Source organism: Coregonus lavaretus (assembly GCF_964263955.1).
Source record: "Coregonus lavaretus genome assembly, chromosome: 1".
NCBI lineage: Eukaryota > Metazoa > Chordata > Actinopteri > Salmoniformes > Salmonidae > Coregonus > Coregonus lavaretus.
The window spans coordinates 85,880,565-85,903,608 of record NC_139988.1 but is presented as its reverse complement, the minus strand read 5'-3'; the positions used below and the strand labels follow the sequence as shown (position 1 = coordinate 85,903,608).

The following is a 23,044-nucleotide window of genomic DNA, read 5'->3' as shown; positions in this document are numbered from 1 at the left end:
ACTCTCTCTTTTCTTAGTTACGTTCATGTGACGAAAGCGCGTAAGTGCAAGCCCTCAGACACCCATTGAGATTGTATTGAAGGCTCTGAAATTTGAAAAAAATAGATTTTACATGGGAGTCTATGACAGAATTTCTGGCCGATTTTCAACCTGACTGAAATCGCCCCAAAAGGGGGGGGAGCCATTTGAAGCACGACTTTAGCCTGATTCGACATTTAGTGGCAGTGTGGCACTGTGGCAGATCAGACGTATAGATTACAACACTGATAACTACTGTTGCCGTGATATAATTGATTAGAAAAAAAATCCCTTCCTTTTCCCGTTTGGCAGTGCGTCGCCCATATCGCCCTATTGAACAGGCCGCCCCTGGGTAGGAGTGAGTATATATAAATAGTGGAGAAGGGTGGGGTTAATTATTAGTAGTAGTTTTGAAGTTGTGAGTGTAGTGTTAGATGGTAGGATATTTCTTTGCTTTGTTTTATTTTATTTTTCAAGAAATGATAAGGGAGATGTACTCCAGTCTAGTAGGTGGCGGTAATGCAACAAATTGGATGCCAACCGCCGTTAAACCTCATTGAAGAAGAAGAAGAAGAAGAAGAAGCAGAAGAAGACTGCGCTATCTAGTGGAAACCCAGGGGGAGACAACAACGAATTTGAGCATTGCACCAGGAAATGAGTCACATTTTCCCTGACCATTATATATAAAACATTCTTACAGTAATAATGCTCCTGAAATCTTATATATTGTAAAGTTGATTGTGAGTATATGTAGATAATTTAAAACGTGTTAAACCCTATTCTGCCATTTTTCATGAATAGGTTGTTCATAGCATATGAAAATGAAATCTACAGTGTACTATTGTTCATACTATTTACTATTGAGTACCACAGTATGAGTCATAAAACCCAGAAATGGTTCCAATAGTTTTTTCACCATTCATTTTTCCATATGGGATTTTAGAACTACTTCATATAAGTCTGTGTTTCGTGTAGGCTGACCATGGCATGACGAAAACCAAGCAAATCTCTCTCGGACAAAGTGACTTTTATCAATAATTAGCAATGCAAATTTGAGAGTAAATTTAGGCGAATTCATTGATCAAACTCACCTTGTCCGAGAGAGAATTACACGGCTATCAAAAAGTCATGCCAAGGTAAGCCTACACCAAACACACAATTAATTACCGGTATACTTTTTATTTGTTTACTCACGATGTGAAAAATGAATGGCGGGAAAACCATTTCTGTGTTTTTATGGGTATTATGACGTGACAACTGTGGCGGACTATTGCAGTGCATAAAATCATAGTTAAATAATGAATACAGAAAAAAGGCACAAAATCAGAGCTTTCTAACAGTATAAGTACTGTTCATGGCCCTCTCATGAAGATATGTTTTATACGGCCATCCACTTAACATTAACGTTCAACAGGTTAAAATGACGCAGAATGATGACGAAATATTGGCGGAGTAGTAAAATTGGCACAGCAGAAATGACAAGTGTTACCAGTTCTTACATATTACATTTTTTTATGAGAAAACTACTGTTCTGACATCTTAAACATTGTGTATGATACAAAACCTAGAGATAGAGTGAAAGAGCTACACAGTAAAAACTTCAGTCTAAGATTGTATTCTGTATAATGAATGTTATGAACAAACCTATCGGACGCTATACGGACCTAGTTGTGTGTGTGTGTGGGTAAATCCATTTGAATTCAATCACTTTTTGACAGCATCCCATTTGATTAAGCAAAGCTTTTCATACATGTTTGCCCATGGAAGAAGTGGTTAGAAAGGGACTTTTTGGACCTAAATTCTAAAACATTCAAGAGATAAAGGCGCTCAAAGTTGAGCCATTTTGCATACCCCACCATACCATGATACATCCATGTCTTCATCACTGGAGAAGATAAACAGTTGAGTTTGATATAATTTAAAAGCATACAAACAGGGTCAATCTATTTTAGAATAAAAAAAATAAAAACGTTCTATCCTTTAACATCATTTTTTTTTTTTATGGATCTCTGATTTCTTTCTATATGTGCAAGGTACATCCAGAACCACAACACCCACAGTCATCTCTGTTTCTGTTTGTAGTCCTGATGTACAGTATCAGTCAAAAGTTTGGACCCACCTACTCATTCAAGGGTTTTTCTGTATTTATACTATATTCTACATTGTAGAATAATTGTGAAGACATCAACACTATGAAATAACACATATGGAATCATCTAGTAAACACAAAACTGTTAAACAAATATATTTTATATTTGAGATTCTTCAAATAGCCACCCTTTGCCATGATGACAGCTTTGCACACTCTTGGCATTCTCTCAACCAGCTTCACCTGGAATGCTTTTCCAACAATCTTGAAGGAGTTCCCACATATGCTGAGCACTTGTTGGCTGCTTTTCCTTCACTCTGCCGTCCGACTCATCCCAAACCATCTCAATTGGGTTGAGGTCGGGGGATTGTGGAGGCCAGGTCATCTGATGCAGCACTCCATCACTCTCCTTCTTGGTAAAATAGCCCTTACACAGCCTGCAGGTGTGTTGGGTCATTGTCCTGTTGAAAAACAAATGATAGTCCCACTAAACCTAAACCAGATGGGATGGCGTATCGCTGCAGAATGCTGTGGTAGCCATGCTGGTTAAGTGTGCCTTGAATTCTAAATAAATCACAGACAGTGTCACCAGCAAAGCACCCCCACACCATAACACCTCCTCCTCCATGCTTTACGGTGGCAAATACACATGCAGAGATCATCCGTTCACCCACACCGCGTCTCACAAAGACACGGCGGTTGGAACCAAAAATCGCAGACCAAAGGACAAATTTCCACCAGTCTAATGTCCATTACTCGTGTTTCTTGGCCCAAGCAGGTCTCTTGTTCTTATTGGTGTCCTTTAGTAGTGGTTTCTTTGCAGCAATTCGAGCAATTCGACCGGGGCGGCAGGTAGCTTAGTGGTTAAGAGCGTAGTGCCAGTAACCGAAAGGTCGCTGGTTCTAATCCCCGAGCCGACTAGGTGAAAAATCTGTTGATGTGCCCTTGAGAAAGGCACTTAACCCTAATTGCTCCTGTAAGTCGCTCTGGATAAGAGCGTCTGCTAAATGACTAAAATGTCAAAATGAAGGCCTGATTCACACAGTCCCCTCTGAACAGTTGATGTTGAGATGCGTCTGTGACTTGAACTCTGTGAAGCATTTATTTGGCCTGCAATTTCTGAGGCTGGTAATTCTAATGAACTTATCCTCTGCAGCAGAGGTAACTCTGGGTCTTCCATTCCTGTGGCGGTCCTCATGAGAGACAGTTTCATCATAGCGCTTGATGGTCTTTGCGACTGCACTTGAAGAAACTTTCAAAGTTCTTGAAATGTTCCGTATTGACTGTCCTTCATGTCTTAAAGTAATAATGGACTGTTGTTTCTCTTTGCTTATTTGAGCTGTTCTTGCCATAATATGGACTTGGTCTTTTACCAAATAGGACTATCTTCTGTGTACCTCCCCTACCTTGTCACAACACAACTGATTGACTCAAACGCATTAAGAAGGAAAGAAATTCCACAAATTAACTTTTAAGAAGGCACACCTGTTAATTGAAATGCATTCCAGGTGACTATCTCATGAAGCTGGTTGAGAGAATGCCAAGAGTGTGCAAAGCTGTCATCAACGCAAAGTGTGGCTATTTGAATCTAAAATATATTTTGATTTGTTTAACACTTTTCTGGTTACTAAATGATTCAATATGTGTTATTTCATAGTTTTGATGTCTTCACTATTATTCTACAATGTAAAAAATAGAAAAAATAAAGAAAAACCCTCAGTAGGTGTGTCCAAACTTTTGACTGGTAGTGTATCTGCAGTGACTTTCAGAGTCAACCTGTTTGTAGTCCATAGAATGCCATGTTTGTAGTCTGTTCCTCTCTAAGAAAAAGGTGTGAATGAGTTATCCTGTTTGTCATTGATAGAATACCATATTCATAGTCCATGAAAAATATGTGTAGTTCATGATGTGCTGCCATGTTTGTAGTCCACAATATGCTGCCATGATTGTAGTCCATCCTGTTCTGCCATGTTTGTAGTCCATTCCACTCTCAAAGGAAGATGTGGAAGACTCGTGACTTCAGGCTCCTACTGTTGGGAATGTTCTGGACGGAGTACTTGATGGTTTTGTAGAACTTGGGACATGTTCCCAGGTGAGAGAGCGGCGAACGTCGCACTGTCCGGCAGTTGTTATGCATAGTCCAGAACCCGATGGAATAACGGGGTAGCATCTCGATGCTGACGGTGTGTTGCCCGGGCGACCACTGGGTCAGTCTGACAACTGTAACCATGGAGCCAAAGCCGCAGGAGTGACAAGTCACGCCACGAAACACGGACTCCTCGGGACATAGCGACACGCCCCTCTCCCACGATATACCTCCATCCTCCCCCCCCTCCCCCATGTCACCTAAGTTACACAGGGCCACAAGACACACACCCTCCAGAGCCTCGTTGCCTTTAAAACGCAGCAGGATTCCGACCAGCAGAGGGACCGCCCCCAAACACAACAACTGCTCCTGTTGACACCCTGAGAGAGAGAGAGAGAGAGAGAGAGAGAGAGAGAGAGAGAGAGAGAGAGAGAGATGTGTGAGAAAGGTTAAGGGTTTAGACTTGCAGCGTTAGAGATAAGGCTGTGGTCGAGGGTTAGGGGTCAGAGGTTAGCAATGACTCACGGCTGTCGTAGCAGATACGAGCGATAGCGTGGCCAGCATGTATCAGCAGCTCCTGATCCCTGGAGACCAGCACAGACAGCAGAGCAGACGACACCCCTGTCTCACCACACCTTTCCCTGATCACCGCTGACGGCAAGAGAAGCAGTGAATGACAACCACGAGAGAGAGAGAGAGAGAGAGAGAGAGAGAGAGAGAGAGAGAGAGAGAGTGACTTACTTTCTCTGGCCAGTTCTGACACCAGTTTAGCGGTCATTAGAGTAAGCGGTCCTCTCCTCCTAAGGGCTTGAGCCAGAGTAGGTAATACACCACTCACTGCCACCTGTTCCGCAGCCCCACGCTCTACACACACACACACACACAAAGAGAGAGAGATTAAATGTACAGCATCATGTTAACAAGCGCAACACACACTATTTACTGTATTCTCCCACCATTTACTTACAAGACATCCAGGCATGCATGTGAATACTGTGTATAGGTGACAGTGTGTGAATACTGTGTGTACCATGTATGTACATTGTGTATGGTTTGTTTACGTGTGTGTGAGTTTAAACCAGGCAGGTTAATCAGCACTGTGACATACATTTTACATTTTAGTCATTTAGCAGACGCTCTTATCCAGAGCGACTTACAGTTAGTGAATGCATACATTTTCATACTGGCCCCCCGTGGGAAACGAACCCACAAGCCTGGCGTTGCAAGCGCCATGCTCTACCAACTGAGCTACAGGGGACTACATGTGACCTTTTCACCTCTCCCTCACCTTTCCTCTCTCTCTCTCCCCCTCAGACACAAATACGGATTAGCGACTCTGTGTTTGTCCAATTGGTCACGCATCCAACTCTCCCTCTCTCAACCCTCTCATCCCTTCCTTAATTATCTCCCTTGGTCATCACTAGTTACCACAAAGTCATAAACCCTGCCTATTTCTATAATTGATCTTCTTAAAATGTGATTTCAAACCTAAACTTAAACACACTGCTAACCTTATGCCTAACCCTAACCTTAAATTAAGACCAAAAAGCAACTTTTTGTTTTCATGATTTATCATGATATTTTCACTTTGTGGCTGTGGTAACTAGTATAAACCCCTCCCTCCCGTCCTGTTTCACCTGCCTACAACACTACAATGGCACTTGTGGAGAACAGACAAATCAATGAAGTTCTCTCTCGAAGGAAAGGACAAGTTTTTGTGTAATTTTTGTTTTGTTGGCAGGTAGTATACTCTTTGCTGTGGTCAGAGGTGTGTGTGGGAGTGTGTGTAACTCACGTTTTTCCTGTATGACAGTAAGTACTGTGTCCAGGTGTGGTCGGAGTTCATCCTCGATGAGATCAGTGCTGACCACAATGGCATCTAACGCATTAGTGAGAGCGTCTGAGAGGGAGAGGGAGGGCGAGAAGGAGATGATTGAATATGAATACTTCTTATACCAGCTCAAAAATATTGTAAGCTTGTTACGATCTCTCCCAAGTGGGTTAACCCTATTACAGCATTGGTTAACAAGTTTGGCTATGGGCTGCGAAACCTGGGGTCAAGACCCATCGACAGAGAGGATGTTGCACTGTGGCCGTTCGCTTCAATATGAACCCTGGTACAGTAAAATCATGTTGAGCTCTGGCATCGTTTTCATCCCACTTCAAGTACTGATGTGAAATGTATAACATTGTACATGACAGCTCCATAGACACCACAAGCAAATGTAGCAGACATGACTCGGACTCGTGAGGTAGCCCTGCCTGCGACTTCAGCCCAGGAGGGAATTATCTCTTGGTTTAATGGTCAACCCGGGTTAAGATCCCTGCAGTGTGACACGTACAACCCCTACACTACAGTGTAAACATACATGTGACGATGTCAGTCTATACATTTACATTTTAGTCATACATTATTTAATTTTTTTCATACCCCCCCGTGGGAATCGAACCCACAACCCTGGCGTTGCAAACGCCATACTCTCCCAACTGAGCTACATCCCTGCCGGCCATTCCCTCCCCTACCCTGGACGACTTGTGCGCTGCCCCATGGGTCTCCCGGTCGCGGCCGGCTACTACAGAGCCTGGATTCAAACCAGGATCTCTAGTGGCACAGCTAACACTGCAATGCAATGCCTTAGACCACTGCGCCACTCGGGAGGATACTGTACAGGAAACTGTACAGTTTAGTGGTGTGAGCTCCATAGCAACAGCAGCTGTCAAGTCACATAGTAATCTCCCCTCCCGTGGCGCGCTGCACGTACTGGCGCCATGTTACAGTGTTCATTTCAAATGAAGAGATGTCGGTGGTGTAATGCTCAACAGTATGTTTAGGTAGGTGTGTGTGACTGAGTGTGGCTCAGGCCAACAGAGCGTCTACCTTCATACACCAAACTTCAAAAAAGTTCAGGCAGGATAAGCTACTAACACAATGCAATTCTACTCAACACTCGCCCATACCAACACTAACCACTCACCTTTGGGTACCACAGGCAGTAGTCGACCGGAGTCACTGGTCGGCCGCAGTCTATCCATGTGGGTGTGTATGCGTGCATATGTGTGTGTGTCAGTGCAGACTCCCATCCGGCCTTATTGTTGCAGCTTGCGGGCACTCGTTTCTCAAATCTTCTGTCAACCAAACAATCTTCTTTACACACCTCTGTACTTCCTCTCTCATCCTTTTACTTGTTTATTATCCGTATCTCTTCAACAGCTTTCATGAACATCTGTCACCCCTATCTGTTGCTGTTTCAGACACCGTATTCTCCTTTCTTTCTACCAGCAAGCCCTGAATTATTTTAACTGTTTCCTTCTTGCCTTTTATGTTACATATTCCATACTCCCGCTCTTTCAGGCATGTTTATTTCTCTCCTACTCCTGCACCTGTGCTCTCCCCCTCCCTACGCTAATACAGAGTAAATCCTAATTCTCTGCAAAGCTGCTCTCCATCAGTCCCTCCCTCGCTCTCACCCGCTGTGTTGGCAGGCAATACAGTACCACAGTATAAATCGTAATACTCATAAAACCTAGCGGTCAAACAGGGAAATGGTTCCAATCGTTTTTCCACCATTCATTCTTATATGAGATTTTAGAAACAAATGACTTTTCTCAATATATTCGCCTGTATTTACCCCAACAAATGAAATGCTAATTAGCTGCTAATGCGGCTATCATAAAGAACTACAAATGCCATGATGATCTGGACCAGACTGCCGAATCGAGGCAAAGTTAAGAATTAACTATCTAATGTTAGCTAAATGTAGTTATGAATAAATTGGCAACATTTCTTTAAATTGACAATTCTGTGAACTGTCTTGGGCAAGTTTTAAATTTACACAATACCTGTTAGCAAAGGAGTCAGCTAGAGATGATGTGCAGGAGCTTGCAGGGATTTGTAGTTTTGCATGTCGTCTACTTTGACGCTAATTAACATTTTCGAATCTGAGAGTAAATAGAGCCAAATATATTGATAAAAGTCAACCTTGTCCGAAAGCGATTTACATGGTTATCAAAACGCCACACCAGGGTAAGCCTACACGAAACACAGCCCTTATTTTAAGTGTTTCTAAAATCCCCTATGGGAAAAATGAATGGTGGAAAAACGATTGGAACCATTTCCCTGTTTGACCGCTAGGTTTCATGGGGCTCTATAGGCTCCTGGCTTGGTTGACTCGACCGACTACATTCGGCTGACTGAGCAAGGTGTTCTGCTAATCCTTGTACGTGAGGATTTCTTAATGGGTAGTTCTTTAGAATGCAGGATGATTTGTAGATCAGTGGTTCTGCACAGCACCTTGCTCAAACAATTTTAAAGTAGTACATTTCCTTATTATTTTGTGTTTTGAAAAAAGTGTAAGACTAATAATAGGAATCCCCACCCAGTTGACCACTTTAAAAATGGTGGAAGCCCTGTACAGACTAATAACTCCCCTACAGCGAGCAGTGAGGACAGCAGGAAAGAGTGAACTATGATCCTGCCTTTCCAGATTGGAGGAGGGTTTATCTAATGCGTTAAATACTTAAAGATTTCTGCAGCATCTGTTGATCTAACTTGAGGTTTAGCCTCTATGGTCCAATGAGTGTGTGTTTGATACAGCCAGAGGCTAACTGGTAGTAATTAGTCAATGAGTGACAGGAATATTAGGGTTTTATGGTTACTGTCTGGTTGTCTTTAGTTTATAGATATTAAACATTACACGTTTTTTTAGATGTACCTGTTTTTTTAGATGTAGTTAAACAAGCAATAAACCCTCTCAATTTTACTTTTGCTGTTCTAAAATGATGTACAGCCTTCGACGGATATGATAGAAGCTTAGGCTCGCAAGCAGTTTTTGGCAAGCATGCTGTTGGAATTGTGTTCCCCTCTTCCTCTGTATCCAAGCCCAACCTTTCTAACCATCAATAGGATAATCTAGCTAAATTAGACAGGCATGTCAGTCTGTTAGCGCTTCGTCAAACGCAGAACCAGATTTCCATTGTCTTAGTTTCAACCTCAAAGTCTGTTACGCACAATCACCTGTTGATGGTCGGAATTTGGCACCATTAATGCAGTGTTCACATGCCAATCGGACATAGGAAACTCTGACATTTCCGAATTGCTACTGGTTGAACGCGGCACGTGAATAACTACAATCAATTGGGACATTACTGAGTTTCCTAGTTCCGACTAGCACGTGAATGAGGCACAAGGCAAGTCATAAATATGTTCAAGTCATGTGTGGAAGCAAAGTTTTATTTATAATTGGAAACAAAACAAAAGTATCCAAGAGCTAAAAAGTATAAAGACATTTGTCTATGTAAAACAAAACATTTACCAAACTACATCAATTTACAGAGTAGAAACTATGCACTAGGCTATACATAGGTTCTGCCTCAATGGCAATGTCCATGCTAAAATTAGTATATCCATCTCTATGTGTGAAGCAGAGCTCCTCGCTCCCTAAAATCTCCCAGAATGTACTAAAACACCCAACCACCAAAACAGTGAGAAAGAGAGATCCACTAGCTTCAGCTACTCTATAAAAAAGGATTCTCAAACTCCACTGCGTGTGCAGGATTTTGCTCCATCCCTGGTCTAACGCCCCTGATTCTACTAATTGTCTGTTCATCAAAACCTTGATTATCTGAATCAGGTGTGTTAGAGCACTGCCTGCACGACCAGTAGCTCTTCAGCACCAGAGTTGGAGAACCCTGATCTAGACTCTCTCTACCCAAAGGAATCACCATGCTTTAGAAAAGTATAACTTTAATATAAAGTATTTCAACAGTGAATGTAAATATTTTACAGTAATTTACAATTTAGTCAATGTGTTCCAAGGCACTTAAACTGTTCTGCCTCTTGTCCTGAAATATATCCTTCTTCCATTTCTCTGTCCTCACATCACTGAGTTCTCAGTCCACCTCGCAAATCAACACTTGGCCCCAATTGCTTTCACCTATCCAATCCCCTCATATTTAGGCCTACACAAGTTTAGGAGCCAGGAGTTGTTTCTGGAACGCGGATATGTTTCTGTTGGCGCAACTGCTGAGGTTTCCTTTCTGTTGGAGTCTGCAGCTACACATTGTGCCTTTTCAATTCGTTTTTTGTGTATGTGCAGCTGCAGAGTTTCCTTCTGCGTTGCCAAGAGTTTACTTTTCGGTAGTCTTTGCATTCCCCTCTTCCTCGGTATCCAAGGCAACCTGTGGGGAGGGGTTTAGCTTAATCTTCTTGCCCCTCCCCTTCCCCTGAGCTGCTTCCTGTTCCTGTTTACGGTCTGAGGCCCCTGAAGCTGCTCTCTTCCTGTAAGATCCCCTGGGGCCACGCTGGACGCCTCGACCCTTGTGTTGTTTCAGTGGTTTCTTAGGGAGCTGGGTGTCAGTCTGGGTCTCGTTCTGGGTCTCGTTCTGGGTCTCGTTCTGGGTCTCGTTCTGGGTCTCTTGGCAGCACAGCAGGGGCTGGGTTTGAGTCCCTTTGGGGTTGAAGTGGGGCTGGTCTATCACATAGATCCGTTTCAAGGGGGGTAGGGAGGAGAATGGGCCCAGGGGCGTTGTATTGGTGGTAACAGGAGGGTTGACGAGGGACACGGTAGTCTGAAGGGCCGTCCTAGTGGGGGTTTGGTGTGAATGCTTGGTGTTTATTAGACAGGCGATTAGTTGCACCTGGTAGTCGATGAGGGTAGAGAGGATGTCGAAGGTGGCTTCCATCACGCCCGTGCTCATACCGTGGGTCACATTGTCCATCAGACGACTGTTAGCTGGGTCCCTGAAACAACATCTCATCTCCTCTAGCTGGGCTCTGAGAGGGGTGGGGTAGGAGTGAGAGGACAAATTAAACTGACAAATAGGAAGGATTTAAAAAAAAGGAAATATAATCCCAGGATTAAACTGTGATGGGTACATAACTCCCCTATCTATGGGACATATTCAGATGTTAAGATGCTTTGAACTACCAGTAGTAACTGGTATTGATGAATGATGACCTTGGACTCAACATACAAATCTATGAGAGCTTACTTGGTATCGATGATCTTGGACCAGTGCTGCACAGGGTTGTTCTCTTGTATGAGCTGCTCAGCCATGTTGGGGAAGTTGAGGTGTTTGGTAGCTAGGGACTTCATGTCACTACACAGCATTGTGATGTCGCCTGAAGAACACACACACACGTTACAGAAGTTGAGGTAATCATGTTAGGTAGCTAGGGACTTGCCACTACCCAGTGTTCTTGTGTCACCTGGAGAAACTCTCCCTCTCTCTCTTACCCTCGGTGAGCCTGGTGAATGCGCTGGTGATATAGGCAGGGGTCTCGACAGGGGGGATTCCAGCCTTAATCAGGTTTTTCACCAATCTGTTCTTGCTGTCTAGGTCTGCCGGGTTCTTCCCAGTGTACATCAGCAACGTCCTCACTGACATCTTCTCTGGTGCATCCATCCTCCTCAGCACCTATCAATCAATCAATCAATGGGTAAATATCAATAATTGAAATGACCATTGAACAGTCCCAGATCCCAGAGTGTACCTTTAAATTAAAACAATCTATACTGAACTAAAATATAAAACGCAACATGTAAAGTGTTGGTCCCATATTTCATGAGCTGAAATAAAAGATCCCAGAAATGTTCCATACGCACAAAAAGTGTATTTCTCTCAAATGTTGTGCACAAATTTGTTTACATCCCTGTTAGTGAGCATTTCTCCTTCGCCAAGAGAATCCATCCACCTGACAGGTGTGGCATATTAAGAAGCGGATTAAACAGCATGATCATTACACAGGTGCACCTTGAGTTGGGGACAATAAAAGGCCACTCTAAAATGTGCAGTTTTGTCACAGAACACAATGCCACAGCCATTTAGCAGACGATTTTATCCAAAGCGACTTAGTCATGCGTGCATACATTATTTTTTTTGTGTATGGGTGGTCCCGGGGATCGAACCCACTACCTTGGCGTTACAAGCGCCGTGCTCTACCAGCTGAGCTACAGAGGACCACACCTGTCAATTGGCATGCTGACTGCAGGAATGTCAACTAGAGCGGTTGGTTACACGTGGTCTGCGGTTGTTTATTTCTCTATCATAAGCCACCTCCAAAGTCATTTTAGATAATTTGGCAGTATGTCCAACCGGCCTCACAACCGCAGACCACGTGTAACCACGTCAGTCCAGGACCTCCAAATCTGGCTTCTTCACCTGCGGGATCGTCTGAGATCAGCCACCCGGACAGCTGATGAAACTGATGAGTATTTCTGTCTGTAATAAAGCCCTTTTTGGGGTAAAAATCGTATTCTGATTGGTTGGGCCTGGCTCCCCAGTGGGTGGGCCTATGCCCTCCCAGGCCCACCCATGGCTGCGCCCCTGCCCAGTCATGTGAAATCCATAGATTATGGCCTAATGAATTTATTTAAATTGACTGATTTCCTTATATGAACTGTAACTCAGTAAAAGGGTTGAAATTGTTGCATGTTGCGTTTATATTTTAGTTCATTATATATGATGTTTACTATTACCTCTTCTTTGTGGACCAGGTATGGCTGCGGTGCAGGTCTCACATCTCCATGCTGCAGCACAGAGACTACCTCTGCCACGACGGTAGGGGTCTGAGTCTGGGCATCAGTCTTGGTTGGGGCTGCATCCCTGGCTGTCGGAGGCTGGGGCTGGAACTGAACCATCTTCCTAGCCTGCCTTGGAGCATTAGGAGGGTTTGTTGTCCCTGCTGCAGGCTGGGTTTGGGCCTTGACACAGGCTATAATCTGGGATTGAGCTGTGACCCCAGTTGGAGTCTTGATCTGGGACTGTCCTGGCACTTTAAGTGGGTCTATTTTCCCAGCTGTAGTTTGGGGTTGAGTTGTGATCCTGGCTGTAGTTTGGGGTTGGGTCCTGACCCCATCAGAATTCTGGGGCTGAGCTAGTACGTAGATGTGTTTCATAGTGCCTGGTACCTGGGTTTGGGTCGAGTCCCCAGCGGAGAGAGGTTGGGTTACAACAAAGATGTGTTTTGTGGATACAACTGGAGTTCGGGTTGCATCTGCAGCGGTAGTCTGGAATTGTGGCTCTTTGGGAGGCCGCCGAGGCATGGGTACTACGTAGATGCGCTTCTTGGGGACACCGATTGATGTTTGAGATTGGGTCACAACCCCAACTGGAGTCGAGGTCTGAGAAGGCCCTGGGAGTTTGGAGGGGTCCTGTTTTTTTACTTCAAAGAGAAGTAAAAGCATTTAAATCCACAGTAACTGTGTTGTTTTCTAACATGTACTTTGGCCATTTGTTTCAAATTGCAGTATTCATACGTTTATGAACGCGTATTCAGCCAGCACCTCCAAGTTCATGCTAAATGCTCTGCCTTTTCTCTAGTCACAAAAATACAAGCCGAGAGAACCATATACCTACTGGCTCTCTAAAAAGTCAGGTAAACAATTATTTTCTGTGGATATCTGTATCAAATTTCGAGTGGTTGACAACAGACAACTGGTAAACTTCGACAATTTTGCAGAGATAAGTTTCAGACTTTACATCAAGCATTGGTAAAAAAGTCTGATTAATAAGGCAACCTTTAATTCATGCTTCAGACAATTTATAGGGTAGCCATCTACATACCTGCGTTTTTCTCTGCATCCGTGGCCAGATGGATCATATCCTGCCCCTCAGGGATTCTGTTCACTGCAATTAAATTAGATACCTCCTTGGTCACCAGCAAAGCAGGGTTTCTTATCAATCCTGGTCTTGGAGATGTCCTATTATTTTCCAGTACAAACACATTGAATCAGCTAATCAAGGACTGGATAATTAGTTGATACTAGTTTGTCAGGTCAGGTGTGTTAGTGGCAGTGCACAGCTAAAAAGACATGTGCAACCCTTATGGGTTCCTAGAACGAGGGAAGCGTTGCAAGTCAATGCACACGCCTCATCACCACCTTCCCGCCCACCGCATTCAAAACAACTGGGAACTCTTGGGAAAAAATTAGCTCCGACTGTTGAAATCGTTTTGAAGGGTCATCTAGCTCGGAATTCCAAGTCGGAAACTCTGGCATCTTTCTAGAACTCCGACTTTCCGACCCGAAGATCACTGACGTCATGGTTTGACTACGTTTTTTTCAAATTCACATGCCGCGTTCAAAACAACTGGGAACTCTGAAAAATACGAGTTCAAATCATGAGGTCAGTGATCTTCAGGTCGGAAAGTCAGAGCTCTAGAAAGAGGCCCGAGCTCCCAAGTTTGAATTCCGAGTTGGATGACCGTTCAAATCGATTTTTCCCAGTAGGAGCTCTTTTTCTTTCCCCAGAGTTCGCAGTTGTTTTGAACACTCGGAAGTCTGAGATTTCCCAGTTCGCAGTTGTTTTGAACACGGCAACAGTTGTCTTGAAAGCACCATCTCTTCCCCCACTCTGTCTGTGACAGTCCAGACATATCAAAGATGTGTATAACTAACCCAAGATATACCACAGCCTGTCGTTTCCAATGAGAGCAAATTAATCATAGTAGGCAGAACAAGCACTAGCTTGCGAGTTCTTATGGGCGCATTCTAGCCTTATTTGCATATTTCCGTTATGGAACGCCTACCCTGTGAAGTGTGCAATAACTAAATTCACCCTTGCACTCCTAAACAACACCATTTTTTTTACTTTGGCGAAGGGTAAAGTCCACAAAACTTAGTCCACTCTGTTCGTAACAGATTTTAGTTTTGGGAACTGAAAACTGTATTGAGATCAAATGTTTAACTGATGAGAAAATTAGCAGAATGTCAGCCAAAATCCATCTTCTCCCACTGCCGGCCACTGGGCATCCTATGGAAATGCCAACCGGATGCTTCAGATTTATACATCCGGTGAAACAACTGGCTCATCATACCCAACTAGCTAGCTAATTAGCTACAACATGATGCTGACAGGCAATAACTAGCGTATAGCTAACACATAACATGCATGCATTTGAAATGCAAACCGTCACAAATTCGTTAATTTTCTGACTGGCTAGCAAAGCGAAGCAAAGCGAAGCAAAGCAAACATCACAAACTAGCTATCGCTTGGTAGCTAACGTTAGCTAGCTAGTTAGCTACTTTGCTAGTACTACAGTTAGCCGACTATCTAACGTTAACTATGTTAGTTAACTATTTACATTCCATAAGGTATTTATTACGTTAATATTTACTAAACAATATCCATGCACTTCCAATCGCTAGTAAATGTATGTGAGGGTGAAATTATTTAGCTAGTTACCTGAGGGCTCCATGTTGATGATGTGCGATGATAAGATAACGTTGGTGTGCGGCAAAAACAATCTGCGCTCTGATTGGTTTGACGCTGAAAATAATGATGCACAGTGATTGGCTTGAATCTACAACGATCCAATCGTATCTCTGCCAAGTGAATATAAATGCCGCGTTCAAAACAACTGCCAACTCGGACATTTGGGCATCTTGGTGCTTTCAAGACAACTGTCAGTGATATACAGGTCGGAAAGATGCCCGAGTACCCAGTTGTTTTGAACGCTGCTTCTTTCTAGAGCTCCGACTTTCAGACCTTAAGATCACTGACGTCATGAAGACGTCAGTTGTCTTGAAGACACTAATAGATCCCTGCTGTCTTTGCTGTAACACTAGCCAGTGTCACGGTTTTATTGTAGCATTGCTACATTTTGAGGACACTTGACTAAATAGGTGTTCATATAGGTTGGGAAACACTGGCCAGGTGGTCAGAGTTTGCACTTGCTGAAAAATGATTGCATTTGTTTTGAAACTGTGGTGATACTGATGCTTTGTGGTTTGTTGACAACTGTAGCATTTTAGCTAAGCCTAACCCAGCTATTGACAGAAGTGCACTTACATCAGTGGAGGCTGGTGGGAGGAGCTATAGGAGGACGGGCTGATTAGTAATGGGTGGAATGGAATAAATGGAATGATATCAAACATATGGAAACCGTGTTCGACTCCGTTCCATTAATTCCATTCCTGCCATTAATGAGCCCGTCCTTCTATAGCTCCTCCCACCAGCCTCCTGATTTACATAGCAGATTAGGAGAATTCATGCAGCAGGTTAGGAGAATGAGGTTAAGGTTAGGAAAGGGTTAGGGTTAGCTAAAATGCTACAGTTGTCAACAACTGTTATCCCAGACACAAAAACTTGATGGATCTGTACTGGTAGCCACAACCGTACAAACCACCAGCCTGGACAAACCATCAGTATCATAACACCGGCTTGCCTGTATAAATATGTACACATTATGTGCTTTATCTGCCTTCTCAAGGAAAACTACTTTGAAAAGATGCACCTTGTTTTTGAATGATGCTGCCTTGTTGACAATATTACCGGGCAGAGCAGATTACTATTCAATTTGAGAAGGGCGCTCCTCCCTCATCGCTTTTACCCGGTCACGTCACAGGCCACCCCGGTTCAGCTTAGTCAAACTCCCTCAGTGACATAAATCACATACTACGCCATTGATTCTGTCAGAAATAAAGAAATTCATGCTGGTTAATAAAATTAAAGCTTTAATACAAGTATTTCAGCAATCCAGGTTTCAATACAATCATTGACAAAGTACTGGCTGGATATGTTCCCAATGTTACAATCATGGAGATTGAGAGAGGGCTATAACTGGCCTACTCATTATATCAATAAACTGGGCTATCCAATACCAGATGAGTAGGTGAAATGAAGGGATGGCCTTATCCAAAGAACAGAATTAAGACTCATTTCTACATTGTAGGTTTTTCAATATAATCAGTTCTCTTTCGACTGACTTGATTTCCACTTCAACAAAGCTGCGTTCGTCACCTCTGTGCTGACTGACAAAAAAATCTAACTTCAACTGATTGAATTTATCAGTAGGCAACAGCTGCAACACTCAAAAACTAAACTAAAATTATAAACCAAAATGCTGTGACGTCACTGAACGCCTCCCTCTCAGTGGGGTTCTGTGGGCCAGACCAGAGTTGTGTCTAAACATCACAATGTTCCACAACGTTACTAAGACAGTTCCGCTCCCAGCTTCCCCACCGGAAGAAATGTTTAGCGAAGTCCGAAACCTGTGTTAAGCATTGCTTGTTTAACCGTTAAACGTCTTCAAATCTGTCCTGTGGTGTTGAAGCCGCTGGAGATGGTCTCATAACCAACGGAGACGAGTGTGAGAACACTGCTCTCCACATCCTCCGGCTGACAATGCTCTTGATCCTGCTGCTGGGTTGTATCCATGGCAACACCAACCGGAGCTCCAGACTCCTGCAGCCGCACCTTCTTCCTGCCTCTGCCCCTTCCTTTGCCCTTCCCTGCCCCTTTCCCTTGACCTTTAACAACGCCCGCCGACCGGTGCGGGTTGTCGTTGCCTCGGGGCTTGCGCTGACGGCGGCGCATGCGTCTCATTGGCGGGCCGGTGTCGACGGGATCGGTTGCTGCGGCGCCGGACAGGATGCGAATTTGTTTGTCGATCACCATGGTGATCATGTCGAGGGCGGCGTCGAGCATCCCGAGGCCCAGGCCGTGAGTCACGTTGTCGAACAACGCACTGTTGACCGGGTCACGGAAGCACTTCCTCATCGCCTCCAGGTGGCTCCTATCCCAGAACAAAGATGTGTTAGGGTTTGTCTCACTGTACAGAAAACGTATAGATCATAGTCAACTCATGATTACACCGTGCTGTAACCACACTAACCTGGTTTCTATAACTTTGGACCAGTGTTGGACAGGGTTGGTCTCTGGTATAAGCTGCTTGGCCATGTTGCCAAAGTCCATGTAGTCATGGGCAAAGTCCTTCATGTCGTTATACAGGGCTTTGGTGTCACCTGGAAAACACAACAACAATCTTAAAGCACGAGAGATGCACACACACGCACGCGCACACGCACGCACACACGCGCTTACCCTCTGTGAGCTTGGAAAAGGAGGAAGACACAGATGTAGTAGTGCTAGGAGTAAGGCCCAGTATATTTAGAGACTCCTGCAGGGTTTTCTTGCTGGCCGGGCCACGGCTGACCCTGGTGTAGGCTGCTAGCGAACGCAGAGACATCTTCTCTGGAGCCTCCAGACGACGCTTGATCTCGTCATAGGGAATCAGGTACTTACCTAGGACCAGAGGAACAACAGATGAATGATCAAATTGTGTTGAATTTTCCACTTATTCCATACTACAGCAGGTGAGGCCAACCTTCCACCTGGAGAGCTACTGGGTGTGCAGGGTTTTGCTCCAGCACTGCTCTAACAACTGATTCAGGTAATCATGGTCCTGAGGAGCAGTTGATTAGTAGAATCAGGTGTGTTTGAGTAGTAGTGCCGGAACATCCTGCAGGAAGAGAGGTTTCCAGTAGGAGGGGCCACCCCTGGCCTAATTCCCTCCATCTCTGGCTGTGGTACTTACGGGCCTTGGAACTCTTCATGTTGGGGTCCAGGAGAGACGACACCTCTGCAAATGGAACATGGGGTACGTGGTTGTGGTTTGGAGCGGCAACCTGGGTCATGTCCCCTGCCGGGATCTGAATCTGGGCTTGCATCTGGTTCACGTCCCCAATTCGCTGCTGGTCCTGTCCCTGTCCATCCCCCAGCACCATGGAGGGGAGGTTGGATAACCCTGGTAACCCTGTCAGCCCCCCGACCATTATCTGCTGCGACCCCCCATGTCCTACAGAGTTGGTCTGTTCTGAGGAGACTTGGAAGATGCCCATGACAGGCTTAACCACTCTGAACACCATGTTGCCCTGGGAGTCCACCCCCGCCAGGCTGGGATTTGGTTCCATTTGCTCTGATGTCACTTCCTCTTCACTTCCTGGGTGACTGTTTTGTGCTGAGAGTTTCTCCTGAACCTTTCTGTATTTGTCGCAGTGTCAGTTTTGGGTAGTCTATAAGACAGAAAAAACACAAACGGGGGTCTACAGAGTAATGGTCATCATCAATAAACTATTGCAATAATAAAAATAACAGAAATATCTGTGATTCCCCAAGTACCTCAACTCAACAATTAATTCATCCAGACTAGAGTTTTCTTTTTATGAACCTCTGTCTCATCGAGTCGCTATGCAGTCGATACTTCACAAATGTGAATTCTTAAACCCTTACGTGTACCCGTTTGTCCGCCGTTGTTGTGTGCCTTTGTTTGCTGAAATCCATACCTTTTAATAAAACGTTAATCAAATACAACCACCGACTGTTTCCTGGTTGATGTTCAATTGGCACGTGCAGCGTTGCCATTTTAGAGCAACAGCAATGAGGAAAAACTCGGTGGTTGTTTTTCATCAACGTTTTATTAAAAAGTACGGTTTTCAGCACACAAAGAAAGGCACGCAGAGGAGAAACATAGGTACATGATACGGGTTTAAGAATTCACACTTTTGAAGTATCGACTGCTTGGCGAGTCGGAGGTTCGTTTGAAAAACCCTAGTCTGCGCACAACTCCGTGAATCATCGTGGAGTTGAGCTACTTGACTACGATTTAAATAAATAATTACCACCAGTCGCAGATATGTATCCTCTTTCCCACCCTCTCCAATTCAGCAATGTATATTACTTATATTTAATATTCTATTCTGGTAAATAATGAATGTCTATAACATGTATATGACATATTGTGGGCTCATAATAAGAACGTTTTGTCATCATGCAAAAAACAACATTAGGAGTTTTGACGTCACATTCTAAATCGCCCTCTTTTGGTCACCCGCGCGCTCGGCTGCTTAAGCGCACACCCGAGGCGCTCCAGCCGTGCTTCGCAAGCAAACTAGGTATTTTCTATATGGCAGGACACCTGCTTCCTATGTAAATCCAACACGATGCATTCATTTAAATACTCAGATGATAGATTGGGCCCAATAAAGTTTGTTACATGTCCACAGTAACTGCTCCCATTGCAAATTACCCGAACCACAGTCACAATTACTTTTAGTGAAATGTAAACCGTCAATATTCGCTGTCTTCGTCTAAACCTAAACATGGCTGGCTAGGCCTCAAAGGGGGAAGGTTGCGCCTTTGATTAGGCCGAAGCAACGTGATATACAATATAATACAACAAATTCATAACAGGTTGTACAACATTTTCCCTCTAACCTTCACTGCAGTGCAACTAGTGAGGGTTTTCCGACTCACCACTTTGCTGTTTGCGTTTTCCTAACGGCCAGCTGATCCTAGAACGGTGCGTGTGGAGACAGGAGACATTTTCCTTCTTCTCCAGATCTGTTTCGGCGGGTTGCAAATCAGCTCTAGATCTTTTTCTTCTTCTTCGATAAGGTTTAACGGCGGTTGGCAACCAATAAATGTTGCATTACCGCCACCTACTAGACTGGAGTATAACTCCCTTATACTTTGCTTGAAAAATACATAAATAGACAAATACCCTACCATCTAAAACTACACTCAATAATATATATATATATATATATATATATATATATATATACGGTACCAGTCAAAAGTTTGGACACATCTACTCATTCAAGGGTTTTCCTTAATTTTTTACTATTTTCTACATTGTAGAATAATAGTGAAGACATCAAAACTATGAAATAACACATATGGAATCATGTAGTAACCAAAAAAGTGTTAAACAAATCAAAATATATGCCATATTTGAGATTCTTCAAAGTAGCCGTCCTTTGCCTTGACGACAGCTTTACACACTCTTGGCATTCTCTCAACCAGCCACCTGGAATGCTTCTCCAACAGTCTTGAAGGAGTTCCCACATATGCTGAGCACTTGTTGGCTGCTTTTCCTTCACTCTGCCATCCGACTCATCCCAAACCATCTCAATTGGGTTGAGGTCGGGGGATTGTGGAGGCCAGGTCATCTGATGCAGCACTCCATCACTCTCCTTCTTGGTCAAATAGCCCTTACACAGCCTGGAGGTGTGTTGGGTCATTGTCCTGTTGAAAAACAAATGATAGTCCCACTAAGCGCAAACCAGATGAGATGGCATATCGCTGCAGAATGCTGTGGGAGCCATGCTGGTTAAGTGTGCCTTGAATTCTAAATAAATCACTGACGGTTGTTTAACACTTATTTGGAAACTACATGATTCCATATTTACATTTTTACATTTGAGTAATTTAGCAGACGTGCTTATCCAGAGCGACTTACAGTTAGTGAGTGCATAAATTTTTTTTCATACTGTGTTATTTCATAGTTTTGATGTATTCACTATTATTCTTAAATGTAAAAAATTGTAAAAATAAAGAAAAACCTTTGAATGAGTACAGTGGGGAAAAAAAGTATTTATTCAGCCACCAATTGTGCAAGTTCTCCCACTTAAAAAGATGAGAGAGGCCTGTAATTTTCATCATAGGTACACGTCAACTATGACAGACAAATTGAGATTTTTTTTCTCCTGAAAATCACATTGTAGGATTTGTAATGAATTTATTTGCAAATTATGGTGGAAAATAAGTATTTGGTCACCTACAAACAAGCAAGATTTCAGGCTCTCACAGACCTGTAACTTCTTCTTTAAGAGGCTCCTCTGTCCTCCACTCGTTACCTGTATTAATGGCACCTGTTTGAACTTGTTATCAGTATAAAAGACACCTGTCCACAACCTCAAACAGTCACACTCCAACCTCCACTATGGCCAAGACCAAAGCGCTGTCAAAGGACACCAGAAACAAAATTGTAGACCTGCACCAGGCTGGGAAGACTGAATCTGCAATAGGTAAGCAGCTTGGTTTGAAGAAATCAACTGTGGGAGCAATTATTAGGAAATGGAAGACATACAAGACCACTGATAATCTCCCTCGATCTGGGGCTCCACGCAAGATCTCACCCCGTGGGGTCAAAATGATCACAAGAAAAGTGAGCAAAAATCCCAGAACCACACGGGGGGACCTAGTGAATGACCTGCAGAGAGCTGGGACCAAAGTAACAAAGCCTACCATCAGTAACACACTACGCCGCCAGGGACTCAAATCCTGCAGTGCCAGACGTGTCCCCCTGCTTAAGCCAGTACATGTCCAGGCCCGTCTGAAGTTTGCTAGAGTGCATTTGGATGATCCAGAAGAGGATTGGGAGAATGTCATATGGTCAGAGGAATGGGCCAAAATACCAGCAACAGTGTGTGAAAACCTTGTGAAGACTTACAGAAAACGTTTGACCTGTGTCATTGCCAACAAAGGGTATATAACAAAGTATTGAGAAACGTTTGTTATTGACCAAATACTTATTTTCCACCATAATTTGCAAATAAATTCTTTAAAAATCCTACAATGTGATTTTCTGGATTTTCTTTTCTCATTTTGTCTGTCATAGTTGACGTGTACCTATGATGAAAATTACAGGCCTCTCTCATCTTTTTAAGTGGGAGAACTTGCACAATTGGTGGCTGACTAAATACTTTTTTTCCCCACTGTAGGTGTGTCCAAACCTTTGACTGGTACTGTATATATACAGTGAGGGAAAAAAGTATTTGATCCCCTGTAAGTTTGCCCACTGACAAAGAAATTATCAGTCTATAATTTTAATGGTAGGTTTATTTGAACAGTGAGAGACAGAATAACAACAAAAAAATCCAGAAAAACGCATGTCAAAAATGTTATAAATTGATTTGCATTTCAATGAGGGAAATAAGTATTTGACCCCCTCTCAATCAGAAAGATTTCTGGCTCCCAGGTGTCTTTTATACAGGTAACGAGCTGCGATTAGGAGCACACTCTTAAAGGGAGTGCTCCTAATCTCAGTTTGTTACCTGTATAAAAGACACCTGTCCACAGAAGCAATCAATCAATCAGATTCCAAACTCTCCACCATGGCCAAGACCAAAGAGCTCTCCAAGGATGTCAGGGACAAGATTGTAGACCTACACAAGGCTGGAATGGGCTACAAGACCATCGCCAAGCAGCTTGGTGAGAAGGTGACAACAGTTGGTGTGATTATTCGCAAATGGGAGAAACACAAAAGACCTGTCAATCTCCCTCGG

The 23,044-nt window shown here is 43.6% G+C and overlaps 2 protein-coding genes across 3 annotated transcripts; both read right to left on the bottom strand.

Moving 5' to 3' along the window:
• Positions 1 to 9,406: 9,406 nt before the first annotated feature.
• On the bottom strand, positions 9,407 to 15,398 carry LOC311128646 (uncharacterized protein). Its single transcript, XM_084160838.1, has 6 exons — positions 15,378 to 15,398; positions 13,758 to 13,894; positions 12,671 to 13,356; positions 11,429 to 11,609; positions 11,184 to 11,313; positions 9,407 to 10,965 (listed from the first exon to the last, which is right to left on the bottom strand). The coding sequence occupies exons 2-6, from the start codon at positions 13,792 to 13,794 to the stop codon at positions 10,320 to 10,322; spliced, it is 1,680 nt and encodes a 559-aa protein (XP_084016964.1). The 5' UTR covers positions 13,795 to 13,894; positions 15,378 to 15,398; the 3' UTR covers positions 9,407 to 10,319.
• A 1,229-nt stretch (positions 15,399 to 16,627) lies between these two features.
• On the bottom strand, positions 16,628 to 20,317 carry LOC311106559 (uncharacterized protein). Of its 2 annotated transcripts, none has more exons than XM_084148938.1 (5): positions 20,229 to 20,317; positions 18,511 to 18,988; positions 18,018 to 18,218; positions 17,809 to 17,938; positions 16,628 to 17,709 (listed from the first exon to the last, which is right to left on the bottom strand). In XM_084148938.1, exons 2-5 carry the CDS (start codon positions 18,884 to 18,886, stop codon positions 17,223 to 17,225), a joined length of 1,194 nt encoding a protein of 397 aa, XP_084005064.1. In that variant the 5' UTR covers positions 18,887 to 18,988; positions 20,229 to 20,317; the 3' UTR covers positions 16,628 to 17,222. The 2 variants fall into 2 exon arrangements, with proteins under 2 accessions (XP_084005064.1, XP_084005065.1); XM_084148939.1 differs by having other exon boundaries at positions 18,511 to 19,018; positions 20,229 to 20,316.
• Between the last annotated feature and the right edge of the window lie 2,727 nt (positions 20,318 to 23,044).

Bases quoted from the DNA above. Each gene is read 5' to 3' on its own strand.
- LOC311128646 (XM_084160838.1), bottom strand. From the start codon at position 13,794: ATGATCCATCTGGCCACGGATGCAGAGAAAAACGCAG. The intron at 13,357-13,757 runs GTATGTAGATGG...TTCTCTTTGAAG, and splicing joins GGATGCAGAGAAAAACGCAG to TAAAAAAACAGGACCCCTCC. The intron at 11,610-12,670 runs GTAATAGTAAAC...ATTGATTGATAG, and splicing joins ACCTGGTCCACAAAGAAGAG to GTGCTGAGGAGGATGGATGC.
- LOC311106559 (XM_084148938.1), bottom strand. From the start codon at position 18,886: ATGGAACCAAATCCCAGCCTGGCGGGGGTGGACTCCCAGGGCAACATG. The intron at 18,219-18,510 runs GTAAGTACCACA...CTCTGGTCCTAG, and splicing joins CATGAAGAGTTCCAAGGCCC to GTAAGTACCTGATTCCCTAT. The intron at 17,710-17,808 runs GTTAGTGTGGTT...GTTCTGGGATAG, and splicing joins TCCAAAGTTATAGAAACCAG to GAGCCACCTGGAGGCGATGA.